Here is a 22,877-nt window from a genome sequence, read left to right on the forward strand (position 1 = left end):
GGCAAAGAAATGCCATGGGTCTGCGGAATTTGCATAGCGTAACTCCGCCTCACCTCGTGGGTATTTAAGGAGAACGCTGGCAGCAAATAGGCATGTTTTCGCTTCGGAGCCAAGAGCATCTCTTCGCTCCACAGCCATTTCTGACTTCACTCTACGAGACGAGCCACTCTCTCCGGTGTTGGTGTGACGGCGCTCTGCAGCGAGTTCACATTGCCTGCTGATCTGTGCAGTGATCTGCCAATGAGTGTGTTTCTCCCTGCTCGCTTCAACATCGCGGAGTTGTTTTCTCCTCTCATAAAAGAGCTCGCACGCGGCACGTCTTTTTAAAGACGGCTCGCCCGTGCATTTCTGGTTGCGGTCGACTCATTTCCGATTTTGATGGGCACATTCTCTGCTCTGCGTGCTTGGGCTTGATCACGCTAGAGCAGCGTTTGTGGATGACTCACGTTCTCCCCGCGGGAACGTGACCATCGCGTCATTACGGTCGAGACTCAATGATCTCGTTAGAGAGAGAGTCCCCTCATCCACACCCCGATCTAACACTCTCCACGTGAGGTGCTACTTCGGCTGGTGGCCAGGGTGACCTGAGGGTGTGAGTGTGGAACAAATCCGCCGACTGTTGTCCGTGGACCAAGCCCCCCTCTTCAGTGACGCAACCCGCGAGTGTTCAGGGGATTCCCCGGGTCTATTTTCGGATGTCCCGCGGGTTTCCCTTGACGCTTCAGAATCGGATCTGTTGTCCATCGCAGCATCACAGGGCGGGCTAGAATCTTCGAGAAGTGAAGACTCGACAGTGCTGCCACTTTCGGGTGTGCATATGGCATTGTCGAGTCAGATCCTGAGATGACGGCCATGCTATCCCGGGCCGCTGCGAGCATCGGACTAGAGTGGAACCTTTCACCCTGTCCGAGCGCTCGCTGCTGGACGATTGGTTTTGGGTGTGGCCGCTGACTCCTGTCGGCGTCCACTCCAATGCCTTTCTTCCCGGATGTGCATCAGGAGATCTCGAAATCCTCGAAGACCCCCATGTCTTCCAGCGATCCCTCGTTGATCTCCTCCGCCCTTCCTTCCCTCGACGGGGCCGCTGCCCATGGGTACACTGGGGTCCCCCCGGTTGAACGCTCTGTTGCGATGCTACTGTGTCCTCAGAGTGCTTCCTCTCGGCGCGATCCTAAGCACCCGTCCAAAGCCTGTAGTTTTTCGTCTACACTTGTGGCGAATTCCTATAGCGCTACAGGACAGGCAGCCGCCTCACTGCATGCCATGGCCATTCTGCTGGTCTACCAGACCCAGATGCTCACGGACATGCACGAGGGCGGGACTGACCCAGGGCTCTTCAATGAGCTGCGCGCCGCCACTGACCTTGCTCTCCGAGCGACGAAAGTGGCCGTACGCTCCCTGGGTCAGGTGATGTTCACCATTCTGTGGCTGAACCTGTCGGATGTGCAGGATGTCGGGCGGACCCATCTGCTTGACACCTCCATATCCCAGGTCGGCCTCTTCGGCGGTGCGGTTGAGGGCTTTGCCCAACAGTTCTCAACCGCCCACGAGCAGACTGAGGCTTATTCTGCTCCGACGGCCCCGCCGTCCGAGCAGATCCCACGGTCTGCCCACCGCCGAAGGCGCCCTCCTGCGGCTCCCACCCCGCCCGTTCACCCGGGCTGGCTCTGGAAGCCGCAGGGGGACGCCACAGCCCTCTCCAGCCCCGCCCCCCGCTATACGCCGGGTTAAGCGGCACTCTTGAGATGGGCTGCTCAGAGATGGGACTCAGTTCTTTCCAGGAGCTGGTAGCAGGGCCACTCCTTTCCCTGGTGGAGGGCCGGGGAAGAATCCTTATTCCAGAAAGAACTGAATCTCCCGTCTCTGAGCACACAGAGTTCTCGGACGACACGGTGCGCCGCCCCCGGGCCGTGCACCCCTCGTCCTCCTCTGTCCCAGAGCCGGATGACAGTGCGCGCCGTCCCCGGACCGTGCCGCTCTCATTCTCCTCTGTCGCCAGACCCCTGGCAGAGCAGACCCCCGTGGAACGTTCGTCCTTCCCTGGTCTCCTCTGTCAGGACGCGGTCTATGACTGTGCCCCCACACCGGGCCGCTATGCCGTCCACGTCCGGGCCAGTCATACCGCCTCGCTGCCCCACCGACGGGAAGTCTGTGGTTCGCGTGACCCCGCTGGTACAGTTCTTGGGAGCCTGGCTAGAGCTTCCCAACCTGTCCCACTGGGTCGCACGAATGATCAGGCTCGGCTACGCGATTCAGTTCGCGCGGTCTCCTCCCCGCTTCAGGGGAGTCCGCTCCATTATGGTCGGTGGCAATGCCCCTATCATGAGAGCGGAGGTTGCTACCCTGCTGGCGAAGGGTGCGATCGAGACTGTCCCTCCAGCCGAAATGAGGACCGGCTTCTACAGCCCGTACTTCATTGTCCCGAAGAAAACCGGTGGGTTACGGCCAATCCTGGACCTGCGCGTTCTGAACCGCTCCCTTTACAGGCTGCTGTTCAAGATGCTCACCGCCAAACGCGTTTTCGAATGTGTGCGGCACCAGGATTGGTTTGCAGCGATCGACCTGAAGGACGCCTACTTTCATGTCTCCCTCCTCCCTCGACACAGACCGTTCCTACGGTTTTGCTTTTGAGGGGCAGGCATATCAGTACGCAGTTCTCCCGTTCGGGCTAGCCCTGTCTCCTCACGTCTTCACGAAGGTCGTTGAGGCAGCCCTTGTTCCCCTCCGGGAACACGGGGTTCGCATTCTGATTTATCTCGATGACTGGCTATCCTAGCTCACTCTCGAGATCAGCTTTGCGAACACAGGGACTTGGTGCTCCGCCATGTAGCCCGTCTGGGCCTTCGGGTCAACTGGGAGAAGAGCAAACTTTGCCCCGTGCAGAGGATCTCTTTTCTCGGTATGGAAATCGACTCGGTCGCCATGTCCGCGCAGCTTACGAGCGAGCGCGCGCAGTCACTGCTGACTTGCCTGAGACAGTTCGAGGGCAAGAGTGCGGTTCCACTGAAACTTTTTCAGAGGCTCCTGAGGCATATGGCATCCGCAGCCGTGGCAACACCGCTCGGGTTACTTCATATGAGACCGCTTCAGCTTTGGCTTCGCGACCGAGTCCCGAGGTGGGCATGGCAACACGGCACTCTCCGAGTACCAGTTACTCCGACCTGCCGTCAGACCTTCACCCCGTGGTCGAACCTCAGTTTTCTACGGGCCGGAGTGCCCCTGGAACGAGCTTCCCGGCATATTGTTGTAACGACAGATGCCTCTACCACGGGCTGGGGTGCCATGTGCAATGGACGTGCTGCCGCGGGCTCCTGGACAGGACCCCACCGCCTATGGCACGTCAATTGCCTCGAGTTGCTGGCTGTACAGCTCGCCCTGCGCCGCTTCCGAGCCGTGCTCAGGGGCCAGCATGTACTAGTCCGTTCAGACAATACCGCGACCGTAGCGTACATCAACCGTCAAGGTGGTCTGCGCTCCCGCCGTATGTCGCAACTCGCCCGCCACCTCCTCTTATGGAGTCAGAAGCATCTGAGGTCGCTTCGTGCCATTTATATCCCCGGAGCCCTGAACTGTGCAGCCGACGAGCTCTCACGGCTTCAGCCCCTCCCGGGAGATTGGCGACTCCATCCCCAGTCGGTTCAGCTGATTTGGGACCAGTTTGGGGACGCACAGATAGATCTGTTTGCCTCTCACGACTCGACCCATTGCGCCCTGTATTATTCCCTGACCGAGGGCACGCTCGGCACGGATGCACTGGCGCACAGCTGGCCGCGGGGCCGCAAATATGCGTTTCCCCCAGTGAGCCTTCTTGCGCAATTCCTGCGCAAGGTCAAGAGGACGAGGAGCAGGTCACTCTGGTCGCGCCGTACTGGCCCACCCGGACCTGGTTCTCCGAACTCATACTCCTCGCGACAGCACCTCCTTGGCCGATTCCTCTGAGGAAGGACCTCCTTTCTCAGGGACGGGGCACCCTGTGGTACCCTCGTCCCGATCTTTGGAACCTCCACGTGTGGCTCCTGGACGGGACGAGGCAGGTTTGAGTACCCTACCACCAGCGGTGGTGGCTACCATCACTTCCGCTAGAGCATCGTCCACGAGACACGTCTATGCGTTGAAGTGGAACCTCTTCGTCAACTGGTGCTCTTCTCACCGAGAAGACCCCCGGAGATGTTCGATCAGTGTCCTGCTTTCCTTTCTTCAAGAAGGGTTGGAGCGAAGGCTGTCTCCCTCCACCCTCAAGGTCTATGTCGCCGCTATTGCCGCACATCATGACCCGATAGAAGGTAAGTCTGTGGGGAAGCATGACCTGATCATCAGGTTCCTGAGAGGAGCGAGGAGACTGAATCCTCCTCGCCCTCCTCTCGTACCCTCTTGGGACCTCGCAGTGGTCTTAACTGCCCTGCGCAGCGCTCCCTTTGAGCCTTTGCAGTCAGTCGAGCTTAACTTCCTGTCAATGAAGACAGCGCTTCTGACTGCATTGGCCTCCATCAAGAGGGTAGGGGACCTGCACGCATTCTCCGTTGACGAAGCGTGCTTGGAATTCGGGCCGGGTGACTCTCACGTGATCCTGAGACCCCGGCCTGGATATGTGCTCAAGGTTCCTACCACTCCCTTCCGGGACCAGGTGGTGAACCTGCAAGCGCTGCCCCCGGAGGAGGCAGACCCAGCCTTGGCACTGCTCTGTCCAGTACGTGCTCTTCGCATCTATGTAGACAGAACGCAGTGTTTCAGGACCTCAGACCAGCTCTTTGTCTGTTATGGTGGGAAGCTGAAGGGAAAGGCTCTCTCCAAGCAAAGGTTGTCTCACTGGATAGTGGACGCCATTGCTTTGGCATACCAGCAGCAAGGTCGACCGTGCCCCCTTGGTGTGACCGCACACTCCACCCGGAGTGTGGCGTCCTCTTGGGCTTTAGCGCATGGCGCCTCGCTGACAGACATCTGCAGAGCTGCAGGCTGGGCGACACCTAACACATTCGCCAGATTTTACAATCTCCGAGTGGAGCCAGTCTCCTCCCGTGTACTGTCTTTTTCAAGCTAACATGGGATCCGTTAGGTGTCTTCGCTTGCTCGCCATGCCACTCCACGGACTGGATATGTGCGATATTCTCCTCAGGTGAGCTTCCCCGAAAGCCCTGAGCTCCTCCAGCACTGCTGACGCTGGCGCCAGTGTCTATTGCCTGCGCGTCGGCTAGGTGCCTTCCGTGTGCATGGTACCTCCTCTGAGCTACCCCCACATGTGTATTTCCACTGTAAGCCTCTCTGAGCATGTGTCTTTCCCTTGGCAAGCCACCTTGCCACCCCTGGGGTTGAAATATTCCACCTGCGGCTGGACACCCCAGTGATTCCCCATATGCATCCCTCGGGTCATATGTGTATTCTTAAGTCCCCCCCCCCCCCTCTGGGTTGGCAGTAGTTGCATATTTCCCTAAATCTGGGATATGCTCCCCAGTGTACCTTGGTATTCCTGTGCTAAATAGGAGTCCTTCGTCCGTGCTAGTCTCACGACAGGGATCTCAGATTTATGCAGGGCACTGGAAGACAGCTGAGAAGGTGGCGTGATTAGACTGGTATCCCCATTCGTCGTCATCCGACGGAACTCGGAGTGACAACGAAAGGGAACGTCTCGGTTACGGATGTAACCCTCGTTCCCTGAGTAGGGAACGGAGACGTTCCGTCTTACTGCCACTTTCCGCTGTACCGCGGGGATCGCCTGAGCTCAGTCTTGGCTCCTCAGCGAAGAAACATGCCTATTTGCTGCCAGCGTTCTCCTTAAATACCCACGAGGTGAGGCGGAGTTACGCTATGCAAATTCCGCAGACCCATGGCATTTCTTTGCCATTGGCTCGTTTTGTAGTACTCGAAGTCGATAGGCTTTCTAAGCGAAACCCCATTCGTCGTCATCCGACAGAACGTCTCCGTTCCCTACTCAGGGAACGAGGGTTACATCCGTAACCGAGACGTTCTCTGTAATGTGACCCAATAGTCACCTGTTTGACGTCTAATTTCACGATTGTAAGACTTCATCTGTCTAAAAAAAGGCAAAGGCAAGGTACATGTCATATGCATATGGTTTATACTGGATGGAACATTGGAAAGACAGAAATTAAAAACTATTTACAACAAATTGTATGCATTTGATTTATTTGTTATTGATAAACATACATGCTAAAACCACTATCATACACCTGAAAACCTGTCCATGCATGCAGTGACACCACAGTCAAACACATTATCCAGTATGCAGTTATTTCTTCCAACTAAAGAGAAATTAGATTTTGCTTAATTTGTATATATATATATATATATATATAAACATTGTAAGCATTTTATCACCAGAAACAATATTTGGAGCACACAATGTCTTTAGTACACATAGCCTATAGTTCTATACAAAATGAATGTTTAATCTGTAAGCAGTTAAACTTACATGACCTATGAGTAAATGTAACAAAACTCAGTCATAAAGAAAAGACATTCCAATCTCTGACTGGAAGGCACTGTCCAACAGAGTGGGAGAAGTCACTTCTGAAGTCACACCTGCAGGGGAAGGAGGTGTTTATACGAAGTATACAATGACCATTAAACAACTGAAGGTGATTTTCTTAACATAGAGGAATGCCTTGACTAAACCATCATGGAGAAGATCAACTTATGGAAAGTATGACAATATTACATAATATCACTTGTTCATAAAATCATTATCACTCACCTCCACAAACTCTTGGTCTCTTCCGAACGATTCGATCAATTCCGTGCCAGAGATATTTTTTTATTTCAGTCTCACAGTCTACCCTCATTACACTTTGTTTTGATGCTGCATCTGAAAGAGTAAACACGAAGAATGAATTGGAAACATGTTGGATGGTAGTCCTTCAAACTCACAACCGCTCTTGTACACTTTAAAGATCAAATTGGCAGACATCACAGAGTTCACCAAGTGATTGAATACAAACAAAACATAAGTAAATACAAACTAGTATGTATGAAGTGTTCATGCAGCAGTGAGTTTACAGTACCTCGAATTACATCTGTTAAAATAGCTAACTTAGAGAAGGGCCTTTTATCTCCTCTCCCCTGCCAGTTGAACTCCTTAGCCAGATCATCTGTTAGGACTTGCTTCATAATAGGGATGGCCCGATACCGATACTGGCATCGGGGATCGGGCCGATACTGTCCTAATATACTCGTACTCGTACTCATAAAAATTCGCCGATACCACGCACCGATACCACGTACATTTTGCAAAACGAAACTGGCCGCCGCGAGTGCTTTGTCGAGGTGAACTGAGGCATAGGAAAGTATAATGTCGGCGGTTTGGGCTCATTTCAAGATAAGGGGTGATGACAACAGCAAGGCAGACTGTGAGTTATGTTCAGCTAAGGTGTCGAGAGGAGGGAAAGAAAGTACATCGTTTAACACCAGCAATCTAATTAAACATCTGAAGACGCATCATAGATCTGATGGCCGAGCGCGCGCGGTAATGCACTCACTCTGTGTGTGCGGGTTACGGGAGAATAAACGATTCGCGGGACTCCCGCAAACTAGAAATATCTATGAATAAAACATAAAAACTAAAAGATTTTTATTCATCTCTTGCAGAAAAGCAACAAGAACAACTACAACAAAATAGAAACGATTTACAGGCCAGAGTTTCTATTCATAACATGGTTACAGCGTTGAGCGATGTAGCCAATCACAGACATATGTGTTGATTTCTTGAACGCAATGGCCAATCAGAAGCATTTAAGATAGACTCCCCTCACCGCTCAAAACGGACTTTTTTGTTTAGTGCTGAATTCTGTATGCTGGCAAATCCTCTAATTATAACAAACAAAGTGTGGATATTATGATAGATTGATTGTGCAGTCAGCTTCATTGATAATAACAGAGATGTGTGAGATCGCGATGAACTGTCAGCTTTTAGGATTTATTAAGGGAGCGCACTTTGCGCGCATTCAGTCATGCCAGACCATGCACGCAGTAGCCTGCTTGCTTTTATGTTAAATTAACAGTGGTTTGTGTGTAAATACATTTATTATTTTACTAATTTTTATTTATTTTTAGACTTGTTAAAACAAGCAGAGAAGAAAATAAAAACAGTCTTCTAACCTGTGTTCTAAAATAGTCGTCTTCTTTTCTGGGAGCCTATTACTTTTGCGGTAGAAATATCGGTATCGGTACTCGGTATCGGCAAGTACACAAATGTAAATACTCGTACTCGTATCGGTTTGAAAAAAAATGGTATCGGGCCATCCCTACTTCATAATATTCTTAATCACATCCTTGGGACCAAAACCTCCAAGCCTTGACAGATATTTTACCTGTAAAGAAAATGCAGTTTCACTTTATTTTGTTGGTCCCTTTAACACGTTCTATTGACTATGAGTAACATTGCACCTACATGTCAACTTACTCTCATTAGAGTGTTAGTAGAGTATTAGTAGACTGGTAGGGTTAGGGTTCAAATAAGTTGACATGTACTTGCACAATTATTTATAGTCAATAGAATGTCTGTTGGACCCCCACAATAAAGAGTTAGCAGACAGTCTACTAATACTCTAATGAGAGTTATTTGAAATTTTGTTGCAAAGTTACTTAATGTTCAAAAGGGAAAATCAAAATAAAGTGTTACCGAAATTTCTTTATTAGAAATATTTTATTAAGTGTTGTTTATTATTATTATTACATGTCTTGAATACTTAATTCTTTTTGGTCAAACACGGGATTGAGTGTATTAATATTTTGTGTAATGACCACAAAACGTCTCGGTTACGTATGTAACCCTCCTTCCCTGAGTAGGGAACGGAGACATGGGGGTTTCGCTTAGAAGCCCATCACCTTCGAGTGTTAAAAAATGAGCCAATGGCAAAGAAATGCCATGGGTCTACGGAATTTGCATAGCGTAACTCCGACCCACCTCGTGGGTATATAAGGAAGAACGCTGGCAGAATGCAGACATGTTTCCCTGCTGAGGAACCAAGACTGAGCTCGGCGTTCCAGCGGAACAGCGGAGGTGGCAGGAAGACATAACGTCTTCATACGTTCCCTTTCGTAGTCACTTCGAGTTACGTCGAATGACGACGAAATGGGGGTACCAGTCTCATCACGCCACCTCTTGGCTGTCTTCCAGTGCCCTGCGTAAGTGTGAGCTTCCTGTCGTGAGACTGGCACGGACGAAGGACTCCCACTTAACACAGGAATACCAAGGTACACTGAGAAGCATATCTCAGTAGAGATAAGCAACCATGCCCGCCCGAAAGGAGGTCTTAGGAATACACGTATGGCCCGAGAGGGGGTAGCATTCGGAAGAACACTGGAGTGTCCAGCCCGTAGGGTGGAATCTTTCAACTCCAGGAGTGGCAAGGTGGCTTGCCGAGGGAAAGACACATGCTCAAGGAGGCTTACAGTGGAAATACACACGTGTGGGTCACCCAGCGATATGCCCCAGGAGCCTCTGAAATAGTTTCAGTGGAACCGCACTCTTGCTCTGGATTTGACGCAGGCAAGACAGCAGTGACTGCGCACGCTCGCTCGTAAGCTGCGCGGACATGGCGACCGAGTCGATTTCCATACCGAGAAAAGATAACCTCTGCACGGGGCAAAGTTTGCTCTTCTCCCAGTTGACCCGAAGGCCCAGACGAGCTAGAGGCCGAAGCACTTGGTCCCTGTGTTCGCAAACCTGGTCTTCGAGAGTAAGCTAGGATTAGCCAGTCGTCGAGATAGTTAAGGACGCGAACCCCGTGTAGCCGAAGCAGCACAAGGGCTGCCTCGACGACCTTCGTAAAGACGCAAGGAGACAGGGCTAGCCCGAAGGGGAGAACCGCGTACTGATATGCCTTCCTCTCGAAAGCAAACCGAAGAAACGGTTTGTGTCAAGGAAGAATGGAGACATGAAAGTAGGCGTCCTTCAGGTCGATCGCTGTAAACCAATACTGTGACCAAACACATTAAAAAATGCGTTTGGCAGTGAGCATTTTGAACGGAAGCCTGTGAAGGGATCGGTTCAATACGCGCAGGTCCAGGATTGGCCGTAACCCACCGGATTTCTTTGGTACAATGAAGTAGGAGCTGTAGAACCCGGACTTCATTTCGGCTGGAGGGACAATCTCGACGGCACCTTTCGCCAACAAGGTTGCGACTTCTGCACGCATGACAGGGGCATTGCCACCGACCATAGTGTAGCGGACTCCCCGGAAGCAGGGAGGAGATTGTGCGAACTGAATTGCATAGTTGAGCCTGATGGTCCTGGCGACCCAGCGGGACAGGTTGGGAAGCTGAAGCCAGGTTCCCAAAAACTGTACCAGCGGGGTCATGGGGACCACAGACGCACCCTCGGTGAGACAGCGAGGCGGTATGACTGGCTCGGACTGGGAGGCATAGCGTCCCGGTGTTGGAGCACAGTCATAGACCGCGTCCTGACAGAGGAGACCAGGGAAGGACGTGCATTCCTCTGGGGTCTCGTCTGACGGGTCTGGCGATAGAGGGGGACGCGAGTGTCGAGGCTCGTAAGCGGCGCACACTGTCATCCGAGAACTCTGTGTAAGAGGGGAGCGAGAGTGGTGAGGCTCGTAAGCGGCACGCACTGTCGTCCTCACATTCTAGGGGGTCAGAGATGAGTGAGTCAGTTCTGTCATTAACCACATTGGGGAGAACAAAAGATTCTCCCCCGGCCCTCCACCGGGGGAAAGAGTGGCCCTGCTACCACCTCCTCGACAGAACTGTAGCCTATCTCTGAGCTGTCCGCATCAGGAGCGCCGCTTGGCCTGGCGTTTAGCAGGCAGCGGGGCTTGAGCAGACTGGGACGCCTTCCTGCGACCGCCTCCATGGCGCGGCCCGGGTGAAGGCTGCTGCTGGGGCCGAGCGGGAGGGGCGGGAGTCGCAGGAGGGCGTCCTCGGTGGCGAACAGACTGAGTGGACTGAGCCGGCGGCTGGGTGGAGGCAGAAGCTGGCTGCCGGGGCAGTATGTGCTTGATAGCCTCAGTCTGTTTCTGGGCAGCCGAGAACTTTTGGGCGAAGTCCTCGACTGCGCCGCCGAATAGGCCTGCCTGGGATATGGGAGAGTTGAGCAGATGGGTCCGCTCAGCATCCCGCATATCGGCCAGGTTAAGCCACAGATGTCGTTCCTGAACCACAGCTGTGGACATCACCTGACCAAGGGAGCGTGCGGTCACCTTCGTCGCTCGGAGAGCGAGGTTGGTGGTGGCACGCAGCTCATCAAAGAGCCCTTGGTCAGCTCTAGCCTCGTGCATGTCCTTGAGCATCCTGGCCTGGTAGACCTGGAGGATGGCCATAGCATGCAGCAAGGCGGCGGCGTTCCCCTCAGCTCTGTAGGACTTCGCCACCAAGGTAGACGAGAACCTACAGGCTTTGGAGGGGTGCTTTGGGTCACCACGCCATGTCGAAGCGCTCTGAGGACACCACTGCATCGCAACAGAGCGTTCAACAGGAGGAACCCCAGTGTACCCTTTCACCGCGGCCTCATCAAGGGAAGAGAAGGCAGAGGAGGCCGCCGAACGATCGCGGGAAGACAACGGGGCCTTCCAGAATCTCGTGACCTCCTCATGCACCTCCTGGAAGAATGGAACTGGGGGGGTGCACTGACGAGAGGCAGCGCGTGCAGCCCCCCAGAAACAGTCATCGAACCGCGAGCGCTCAGGGCAGGGTGGAGGGTTCCACGCTAACCCGATGCTCGCGGCGGCCCGGGAGAGCATAGCTGTCAGTTCCGGATCAGACTCGGACAATGCTGGGACCCCGGAGGGCGGCAGCACAGCCGAATCTTCATCCCCAGAAGATACCAGCTCGCCTTGTGATGCTGCGATCGACATCAGATCTTCCTCTGGAGCCCCGAATGAGACGCGAGGCACATCCGAAGAGGGCCCCGCGGCTGCACCCAAGGAACTCGCGGGTTGCTGCGCTGGTGAGGGGGGTGTGGCTCGAGGAAGCATCGTCGGGGCAGAATTCCACACCGTCACCCTCAGATCACCCTGGCCACCAGCCGAAGTACCAGCTCTCGAGGAGGGGGTAGATCGGGGTGTGGCAGAGGGGACTCTACCTTTAGTATGGTCATGGAGTCTCGATCTCAACGCAGCGATGGTCATGTTCCCGCAATGAGAACATGACTCATCCATGAAAGCTGCCTTAGCGTGTTCTAAGCCCAAACACGCAAGGCAGCGATCATGCCCATCAGAGGGAGAAATGGAACGACCGCACCCAGAAACACATGGGCGAGACATCTTGAAAAAGACGTGCCCGTGCAAGCTCTTTTGTGAGAGGATGCTCAGCAGCCTGCGCTGAAGCGGCCAGGGAGAAACACACACGCTGGAAGCAGACCACTGCACAGATCAGCAGGCAGGAATGTGAATCTCGCTGGAAAACTTCTTTGCACCAACACAGACTGGAGAGCTGCTCGTCTCGAAGACAGTCAGAGAAATCAGGCTTGCAGGAGTGAAGAGGACCTCTTGGCTCCGAAGCAGAAACATGTCTGGATTCTGGCAGCGTTCTTCCTTATATACCCACAAGGTGGGGCGGAGTTACGCTATGCAAATTCCGCAGACCCGTGGCATTTCTTTGCCATTGGCTTGTTTTTTAACACTCGAAGGTGATAGGCTTCTAAGCCAAACCCCCATTTCGTCGTCATTCGACGTAACTCAAAGTGACAACGAAAGGGAACTATATATAGAATAGCTCATTTGCACTATCTTGCACCAACTAAAGTTGAACAAAGAACCAGAGCTGGGTGAGACAGAACATGAAATAGTTATCTGTGTTATGCTAATCCATCACCCAAAATGGTAACACTTTACAATAAGGTTCCATTAGTTAACATTAGTTAATGCATTAGTTAACATGAACTAATCATGAACAACATCTCTGTTCAGCATTAGTTAATATTTGTTAACGTTAACTCACACATGTACTAATGCATCAATTCACATTAACAGCACGGTTAGTTAACATTAGTTAATGCATTAGTTAACATGAACTAACCATGAACAACACCTCTTTTCAGCATTAGTTAATTGTTAACGTTAACTCACACATGTACTAATGCATCAATTCATTACGCATTAGTTAACATGAACTAACCATGAACAATGCCTGTAAATAGGTTTACTGTTTTGTAAGGTTAACTTACTGTACATATTTACATTAGTTTACGTAACAGTTGACACACACTAAGTATGAACATTTCTAACTCACCATGTTACCCTAAATGTAAAAATACTGTTGTGTACCTTATCAACACTCTTTCATATATATAATGTTGGTAAACATAATTCTACAGCAGAAAACAAATGTTAGTAACACATCAGTTAATGTTGAAATAGTGTACACTTTACAATAAGGTTTATAAATTCCATTAATAAATGCTGTTAACGTGAATTGATCCATTAGTACATGTGTGAGTTAACGTTAACAAATATTAACTAATGCTGAAAAGAGGTGTTGTTCATGGTTAGTTCATGTTAACTAATGCATTAACTAATGTTAACTAATGGTACCTTATTGTAAAGTGTTACCAAAGAAATGCACAATAATGTAGATTAATAATGATTCTGCATTAATATAATAACACTATATTTAATGTCCATTTTACTTATTTATTTATTAAGTAGTCGTGGAATAAGCAGGATGATGTGCCGTCATTTTTGCAAAATAAACGCATTACAGGCGTTACAGATCAGAGTGTACATTACAGCAGAGTGTACATGATCCCTTTCTTGAAATGCTGTGCTGTTGACTCACATATTTTTGCCGTTTCGTTGCATTTCTGAGCTCCTTTTCAATCCTTTCCACATCGTCAAAGGTCCTAAGAGGCAGATTTAGGCTTGTTTTAACATCTCTAGTGGGCAAACTGCTACTGCTGGGGGCTTCAGAAGCCGTATTGTCTTTCAGTAGTTTCTTTAACATAGAAGAGTTTTCCTGAACTGTGCTCCTGATGTCTTTCAGCATTTGGAGGAGATCATCCTTGTCTGTGGTGTAAAATGAGTTTTGCTGTAATTACAAAAAAAGAGAAAAGACAAAAAACTTCTGATTATGGGAAAAGAAGCTGACTCACTATCAGCTGACAGTCTGGATGTAGATGTAGATGGTGTAGGAAGTGGGTTTTTTGACATTTCTTGAGTGCTTTCAGGTCTTTGTCTTTTTAGTATTCCAGGAAATCCAGTGGCTAATAGAAACGATCTTTATTTGAAAATAAACAATACTTTAACAAAACAGTACAAATGAATTATTTGATCTTTTAATAGGTAAAATACTTTAAACAAATTGTTTTACTTACCGTTCTTTCTGTTCTGTAATTTCCTTTTGCCCCTCTTTAGCCTTATCAAAAGAGACTGCAATAAGAGATTTATTTTATTACATATTATTTGAGCACTTAATAAAAAAATCCTAAATGAAAACAATTATTTTAAAATAGTGATCATTACCATATTCTTTGTGAAAGCTAATATTTAATTTCTCCCATGTTTTTCCTCCTGTTTCAGATTTAAGTCTGTTCTGAACAGCTTCCATGCACTTCTCTGTTGATCTGAATGGGGGCCAGTAACTTTGTTTCTTGTCTGGGCTCAACCAGTTTGATGCGACCACCATCACCTCATCTGAGTCTTGCAAGGTAACAACTGCATACATGATCTGTCTAGTGAAGGGGGAAATAATTATGTTTAGCTCTGATTGAAAAATAAATATGCTACATTTTACAGTAAATTAAAAAGTTAACCAAAAAAATAATCTGAAAGTCATGGGATGTATGAAAATCTGACGAAATATACAGAAACAACCAATTTACGTTTTTTTTTCTTGTTTGTTTTGTTCATTGGCTTGACTACCTCAGTTGCACAAATTATGGCACAAGCTAAATTTCTACACTGAATGCAAGACATATGTATATTATTGTGGCAAATGGGGGCGTGGTTCAGCGAGGTCTGTAGCAGGAGAGAGAGAGAAAGGAGACGAGCGGTGCGTAAGTAGGTCAAGTGCAAATGACGATATAAGCCTTCTGATGATTGACCTACTTACCAATCGCTCGTCTCTTTTCTCTCTCTCCAGCTACAGATCTCGCTGAACAATGCCCCCCTCGCTACAATTGTTTATAATAAAAAAATCAGCAAATGAGATCTTGGTCGTCTTCATGGTCCTCACCTTCCATCACCCTCCATCAAAATGTATTTTTCCTTATTTATAATAGACCAAAAATCACGCTCTTCACACACTCGCCTCTCTGTATTGCCTTTGTCCGTTTTAGACCAACTGGCTTCTGATTCTTCTTCTGTGTTGTGCGCAAGCATTTCCTCCTTCCTTTTATTCCAGTCCTCATCCTTAGACTCATTTCCCAAGCACTTTAATTGTTTACCATCAACGTTTCCTTTGGATAATTCCTTAATGTAATACACTTCATTATCTCTGTTTCTCACTGCAGCTATTACTTCCTCAAGGTCCTCAGGTTGGATGCAAAGTATTACACTTTCTTTGAAAACAACAATATCATTCTGTTTTAAACGCCCAGCTAATGCGGAAGCAAAGCATTTCAGAGCCAGTGTAATGAGAACTGGGGTCAAAGGGCAGCCCTGATCCAGCAGTTTGTCTCTCTCAGTTGAAGCTTCTACTGCTTCTGGTGCATCTCTGAGAAGGTTTTTCACAATGAGGAAATCTTGATACAGAGTCGGGTTTGACCGTTTTTGCTCTTCTATTTTATCCTTAATACAAGACAACCTCATCTCAGCGCAGAAGGTTTTGGGAGTGATCATGACAGGAGCTGAATTTTTTGGTACAAGACCCTTTGACTGAGACAAGAAATCATCTAGACGTCTTGCTAGAATAGTTGCAATGATGAGGTAGTCAACATTAAAAAAGTGTTGACTATCATCATGTGGACTTTTCACAGTTTCATTAAAGTGTGCCTCAGAGCAGTTAAATGCACCTCTGTGGATTCTGTCATAGAGCATCTTAATGTATGGAATTAGATCCTGAATGTTGTCTTTATAGAAGGAAACTGGGATGCCGTCTGGTCTTGGTGTGTCTGACACTTGAAGAGATTGTACAGCTGACACAATGTCAACCTCACTGACTGCATTTGAGCTCTCTTCACCCAGTGATGAACCAGTCTTATCTGTCAAAAGATCCTTTTTTAGATCCAGCCATCGGAAGATTGATTGTATCTGGGGATCTTTCTGAAAAAGGGTTGTGGAAACATTGTTGATCTCCAAGTACACAGGACAATGGTCACCCATCTTTGAGTCTCTGATTTCACAACTTCTGACACGCCACATACATTCTTCTGGAACAAAAAAGTAATCCAGCCTGGAAGCAACTTGACTGTGGAATGTATACTCCTGCTCTACAGGGTTCTTTCTTCTCCAGATGTCTGTTAGCTGAAGAGATTTCATGAACTTATTCACACAACAGCGCAGCTTTCTGTGGTTTGGCCTGTCTGTCACCCCTTTTGAATTGTCTTTGTCGATAAATGGATTGAGAACCGTGTTGAAATCTCCACCAATCACCAGCAGCCCTGTGGTCATTGACTGCAGGTAAAGTGAAAGTTGTTCAAGGGTTTTTGTGTCTGTTTCATGGTTATAAACACTAACCAGAGTGTACAGCTGACCTTCCAGTGTACATTTCAACACAACATAAGCTCCACAGTAATCTTTTTCATCACTTATACATTCAAAATATAGTCTTTTCTTGACTAGTATGGCTGTTCCCTTTTGGGAGGTAAACTTTGTGTAGAAAACATGCCACTCATTTTTTAGACCTTCTATAATATGTTTATCTTGTTCTCCAATGTGTGTCTCTTGAAAAAAAACCACGTCCGCATTTTGTAGTTTTTGAAATTTCTTATCTCTGTTTCGTCGAAGTCCATTGACATTCCAGGTGACAAAATGTATTGTCTGTGTAGCCATCGACAGATCTGCTCTCACAGACCAAAGGTCCCTGTCAAAACAAAGGGTGATGGAGGGTAGGAACTTTTTGAGAGAAATACTGAGACTGGGTTTTAAACATTCTGTTGTCCCAAAAAAATATTTCCTTTGTTGTATTCTTTGTCTTTGTAATTTTGAGTCGTGAGTATGGTGTTGTCTGACACTTGCTAGACAGGTTATCATGTGTCTGTTACACCCACAATTGCAACGTTCTGTTTTACCAGGTGTTAAGTTACAGAACCCAGCCTGGTCTAACTGTATATACTTACAGGTATAACATCTGCAGTGTTGTCTCAAATAAAGAGAGATGAGGATCTAAACGTGAACAGTTTATTCCACACGTGCACAGTCACAATAATCCACAAACAGGCAAGACATGAATCTCCAAGGCAGACGAGGCATGAACGCCATGACGAGACAACGCAACAAACATACGTTGAGGAGCTCAAGCATTAACCAACTCACTCAAACACAGGGGAGCTAACGAGATAACAAGGGGAGGGGCATGTTGTCGGGGAAACAAACAAGGATAACCATGGTAACAGACAAGGTAGCGAGCACAAACAGACGGTGAGACAATACATGACAAGACAAAACCATACTTCAACATAAAAGTCCCGAACTCAGACACCACAGAGTACTGCGTTCGTTACAACAGGTATAGTAATTAACATTTACAGGGACAAAACATATTTTGGATTTTTTAATAGATGGACATATTGACAAAATCTAAAATGTAAACATTAAATGTATTTACACCTATAGAAACAGATGATATTTACAAATCTTTTTGTGATATGACCATTTTACTGATTTATGTTATACCCTTAACCCTACCCCCATTCCTGGACATAACCTCTTTTATAATGAATAAATCAAATGTAAAGGGCAGAACCTGATTTCACCAAGTGCAACATGTTTCTGGATCCTGATCCTGGAACAACATTGCAATCACCCAATCAGATTTGAGGGTTTTGAGTTTACAGTTTATGTCAAGTTTAGGTTTAAAACCAAGGGGGTAATCCATCAGCCAGAAACTGAAGCTACCCTGCAGGGGGCCGCCATTGGTTAGCAAGCCATCACCCGCTGTTAGCATTCCATTGACTCCCATTCATTTTGGTGTCACTTTGACTGCAAATAACTTTACATCTGAGTCGTTTAAAGACTCCATTTGTCCATTGTTTATTTCTAAAGAAACATGACAATGTATAAAAGGCTCCATTACCTTGTATCTTACGTTATGGCCCTGTAGAAGCAGTATTTGTAAAAATAGGCTAACGACTGCGTCATAAGCACGCGACTCTCTGTCGCGCAGTTGAAATTACCGTATAGACCATAGACTGTAAAAAAACGGACGACGCCCAGGCCCGCCGACAGGGGGGGACAAACGGGTCTGTTGTCCCGGGCCCAGGGTAGGGGGGGGGGGGTTCCAGAACTGGGCCCTCATTAAATTATGGAATAATTGTTAAAAAATAAATAAAATAGGCATATTTGTGGAAAAAATATCTAGTATTTGAGTTACATAAAAGCTTTTTATTTGTTTTCTTCCTAATTGTCCTTGAAATAGTGGTCAAGTCCCCCCCTCCCTCCCTCCCCCCAAAACAAAAATGGTTTGGCCACTGATCAAAATTTGATGTTGTCATTTGATTTGAAGTTCAGTCTACGCTCAAAATGTCCGGTCAGCACAAGTCCTGTGCTCAGAAAAGAAAAGAAAAGAGAAGAAGAGAAGAAGAAAATAGAGGCCTTAGAGGTGTCATAAACAAATATTTTTTAAAAAGTTGGTGACGGTGAAGCTGAAACTAATGTTAGTAAAGTCAACGTAGAGCAAGGTAAGAAACAGCGGTACTTGATGCGCGTTCATGCCCGAAGCGCGTGCAGTTGCGTCCTCTTCATAAAAGCGCTGAGACATGGCGACCGGCGGTGCTGCTGCATGATGTGGTGGCTGTAAATCCACTTGTTGATAAGAAATGAGGAAAGAGCCACATATCGAAATATTTTGGATATTAGCTCATAATAGCAACGCGGCGCGCTCGTTTTTTCCAGGCGCGCCAAGTTCATTGTTGCATAGCAACGACAGACGCCACGGGAGAGAGCAAGCGCTTGTGGAAAGGAGAAAGCGGTGCGTCTGCTCTCCATGATGACGAGGAAGTATTAGCAAAGAATTAATTGATTTCTAGCCCTTGCATTAGCTTTACTACTAGATATATCTATGGAGATGATAAATAAAAAGCCGGCTGAAATGCGTCACTGTCGGCATCGGTGAACAGATAATGGGCCAGATCCGAGTCTATTTTTGCTCATGCTTAATTAAAAGTGAAAGCACACTTTTGATGGACAAAAAATAAATATGATTTCACACAAAAAGTGCCCAAAATGCACAGATTTTGCATGTCTAGTGTGTTTTAACAAGAACTGCAGTAGGCTATGTCAGAAAAGAAAATGAAGACATTTATAGAAAATGTACCCAAAACGTGTTTTTATTATTCAGTTTGGGTAAAAGTGTTTTATAAAAATAAATAAAAATGGAAGTCTGCTGTAAAGTGGTTAGAAAAACGGAATTCTGATCTAAAATCAGAATTGGCCTAGAAAATTGTAATTGGTGGAGGAACTGGAGAGTAAGAGCAGAGGAGAGGAACAGGAGAGGAAGAGCAGAGGAGAGGAACATGAGAGGAAGAGCAAGGGAAAAGGAGAGATCTGGGCGTGGGGGGGCCCATCTAAGACGGGCCCAGGCAAGACTGTCAGCTGGCCTGACGACGCCCCTTCGCTCTCTTCCTTTGGCGAGAAGTGAAGCCGCCAGTGTCCCGACATGCCGCTGACATCTTGGAACTTGAGTCTGCACAGTAGCGATTTCGGGACCAGACATGCGCAGTAGTTATGGAGCTAATAATATGACAAAATGATTTGAATTTGAATTGTGTAAATTTGAATTATTTGCAAGTGTAATTAACAAAATTGAATTTTAGGTGGTAGTTTAAATAGTTCTGAATTTGATTTTTTTAACGAATATTGAACATTTGAAATTTAACAAATTGAAAGGTTTTTATGGCTGAATTTTATAGACATGTATTTTCAAACAGCTAGTTTTTTTGTTCTGAATTCAAATACTGCAAATATTCAGTTAAAAAAAATACAGATTCAGGTTTTCAAGATGAAGAAATTCGGAACTTCAAATTCAGTTTTCTAAAATTCAATCTCAAAAATTCAAACTCAAAAATTCAGGTCTTACAGAAAGTAGGTCACAGGTCATCCACAGGGAAGAGTAGATGATCTCAGAAAAGTCGAACAGAGCATTTTGGTCAATTAGGGACTGCATAAGTTTTCCAGCGCGAACGTGGTGGTGGATCAAGAGAGGTTGCCACTCTCTGACTCTGATCATGAATCGCCCGGAGTGATTCTTAAACATGAATGATTTTGTGTTTATATGTTAGGTAGCGTTCTCATCACGTGAGCCATTTGTCTAAGCAGTCTCTGGTGTTTGTTTTAAAGTATATTTTGTGTAAAGTTGATTAGAACGCCACCGTGTCACCTACATAGACAGGACGCGAGCGGCGCGGCGCGACGCAACACAGTGCTTGAAGCGACTGTTGCAAAGAGCTGAGACTAGGTCACAAATAGGATGGGGAATCCGTGTGCTGTTGGGGATTTCATGGGTCGCGTCGCTCCGCTCGCGTCCGGTCTAGACTGCGTCGTACATGTAAGCATAAGGTACGAGAGGGTGTGCTGTATCGTGAATACGACGCGAACCGGAGTGCTTGCAACCCCTTCACGGCCGTTTCACACCGCATGCGTGAGCGGCACTTGAGCAGCACTTCAGCGTAACTACATCGTCAGCTGCAGACGCGCGAGAGTATTCACACTGGAAGCTTTTGTACAGTGTCACAGCAGCGGCTCCAAAGCTACATATATAAGCGAGCAATTCTTTACAAAGAAGTTTTAGTAATTTATAAAATTGATAGTCTTTTAAAGTTTGTTATGAGGTGTAGCCTACAACATTCACATATAAATGTTAAACAACAAAACAACCCAGAAAACAGCTCCATTCGTTTCAGTCATACTTTCGATATGTTTACAAGACTACAAAATACACACACACACACAAAACCGCACACTTGGGTTTAATTTGGGTTGTAGCTGTCTGTGTTACATAAACTAAAAGAAAGTTTAAATTATATATAATATTTTCTGGCTAGTTTACACTAGGTTTTTTTATATATAATACACCATTAATATATATATATATATATATATATATACTGTATATATATTTAAAATAAATATAATAAACCATTATATTTATTTTAAATATAATATATATTCACCCAAACTGAATAATTTAAAACAAGTTTAAACGGGTAGCCTAATCTTCTATAGGCCTAACTATTTTTTAGTCTTCATTTTCTTTTTTTTTGCCAACTCAAGTTCTTGTTAAAACTCACTAGACATGCTTATTCTGTGCATTTTGGGCACTTTTTTGTGTGAAATTTTGTCCATCAAAAGTGTATTCACTTTAATTGAGCGTGGAGAAGTGCAGCAAAAACAGATTCGACGCCGAAACCCCCGCTTCACTGCTGCTCACGCGCTGCTCCTGCTCCCGGTGTGAATGCACCAACCCGATCTCACGACCAATTCGTCCAAATTTGACGAGTGATTAAAAGATGGCTAATTCGTAACAATTCGTACGACCTCACTCGTACGAATTAGTATGATTTTTGCTAAATCGTACATATTTGACGAGTTGCCCAATTCGCATGAATTCGTACGAATGACATACCCCTGACCCCGCCCCTAGACCTACCCATCACGTGGGTTTAGACAAATCGTACAAATTCGTACGAGTGAGGTCGTACGAATTCGTACGAATTAGCCATCTTTTAATCACTCGTCAAATTCGGACGAATTGGTCGTGAGATAGCGTTGGAATGCACTCATTGATTAACATGCACGCCGAAAAAAATACGCGCTGCTCACGTATGCGGTGTGAAACGGCCGTCAGTACGTGACTTATTCACGAGACAGCACTAGCCTTGAGTACCTTATTGCTTTTCTAAAGCGATTACCACTCAATGATCATATTAAAGTTTTTTTTTAAAATTATTAGTGCAACTTTCATGAAGTAAAATCACCAAAAGCCTACCTTCCGCTGGAAAAAAAATAGTCCCTGGCCGTGAACAGCAGCATAAGTTAAAATATTTCGCCTGTAATGTTAGATGGCGGCAAAGACCGTCTTTATTACTGAGTCAGTCATCAGTCAATAGAGAAGACTTTAATATTGAAAGGACAATTGCATTAGGTAGGTAGGCTTATTGTAAGACATTTAATGGCTAATTCACACTCGTACCTTATGCTTACATGTACGACGCAGTCTAGACCGGACGCGAGCGGAGCGACGCGACCCGTGAAATCCCCAACAGCACACGGATTCCCCATCCTATTTGTGACCTAGTCTCAGCTCTTTGCAACAGTCGCTTCAAGCACTGTGTTGCGTCGCGCCGCGCCGCTCGCGTCCTGTCTATGTAGGTGACACGGTGGCGTTCTAATCAACTTCCTACACAAAATATACTTTAAAACAAACACCAGAGACTGCTTAGACAAATGTCTCACGTGATGAGAACGCTACCTAACATATAAACACAAAATCATTCATGTTTAAGAATCACTCCGGACGATTCATGATCAGAGTCAGAGAGTGGCAACCTCTCTTGATCCACCACCACGTTCGCGCTGGAAAACTTATGCAGTCCCTAATTGACCAAAATGCTCTGTTTGACTTTTCTGAGATCATCTACTCTTCCCTGTGGATGACCTGTGACCTACTTTCTGTAAGACCTGAATTTTTGAGTTTGAATTTTTGAGATTGAATTTTAGAAAACTGAATTTGAAGTTCCGAATTTCTTCATCTTGAAAACTTGAATCTGTATTTTTTAAACTGAATATTTGCAGTATTTGAATTCAGAACAAAAA

General features: G+C 46.8%; 1 protein-coding gene across 1 annotated transcript in view; it reads right to left on the minus strand.

The window, feature by feature from the left end:
- The window catches only part of LOC130102397 (uncharacterized), a 39,687-nt gene extending 25,053 nt beyond the window's left edge, over window positions 1–14,634 (minus strand). The window contains exon 1 of the mRNA XM_056268423.1: window positions 14,430–14,634. Within this exon, the coding sequence (XP_056124398.1) occupies window positions 14,430–14,631 (202 nt within the window). The 5' untranslated portion in view covers window positions 14,632–14,634. The remainder of the gene's footprint in view (window positions 1–14,429) is intronic.
- Between the last annotated feature and the right edge of the window lie 8,243 nt (window positions 14,635–22,877).

This window comes from Rhinichthys klamathensis, unplaced genomic scaffold (assembly GCF_029890125.1).
Source record: "Rhinichthys klamathensis goyatoka isolate OS25496 unplaced genomic scaffold, OSU_Roscu_1.1 h1tg000271l_1, whole genome shotgun sequence".
Classification (NCBI taxonomy): domain Eukaryota; kingdom Metazoa; phylum Chordata; class Actinopteri; order Cypriniformes; family Leuciscidae; genus Rhinichthys; species Rhinichthys klamathensis.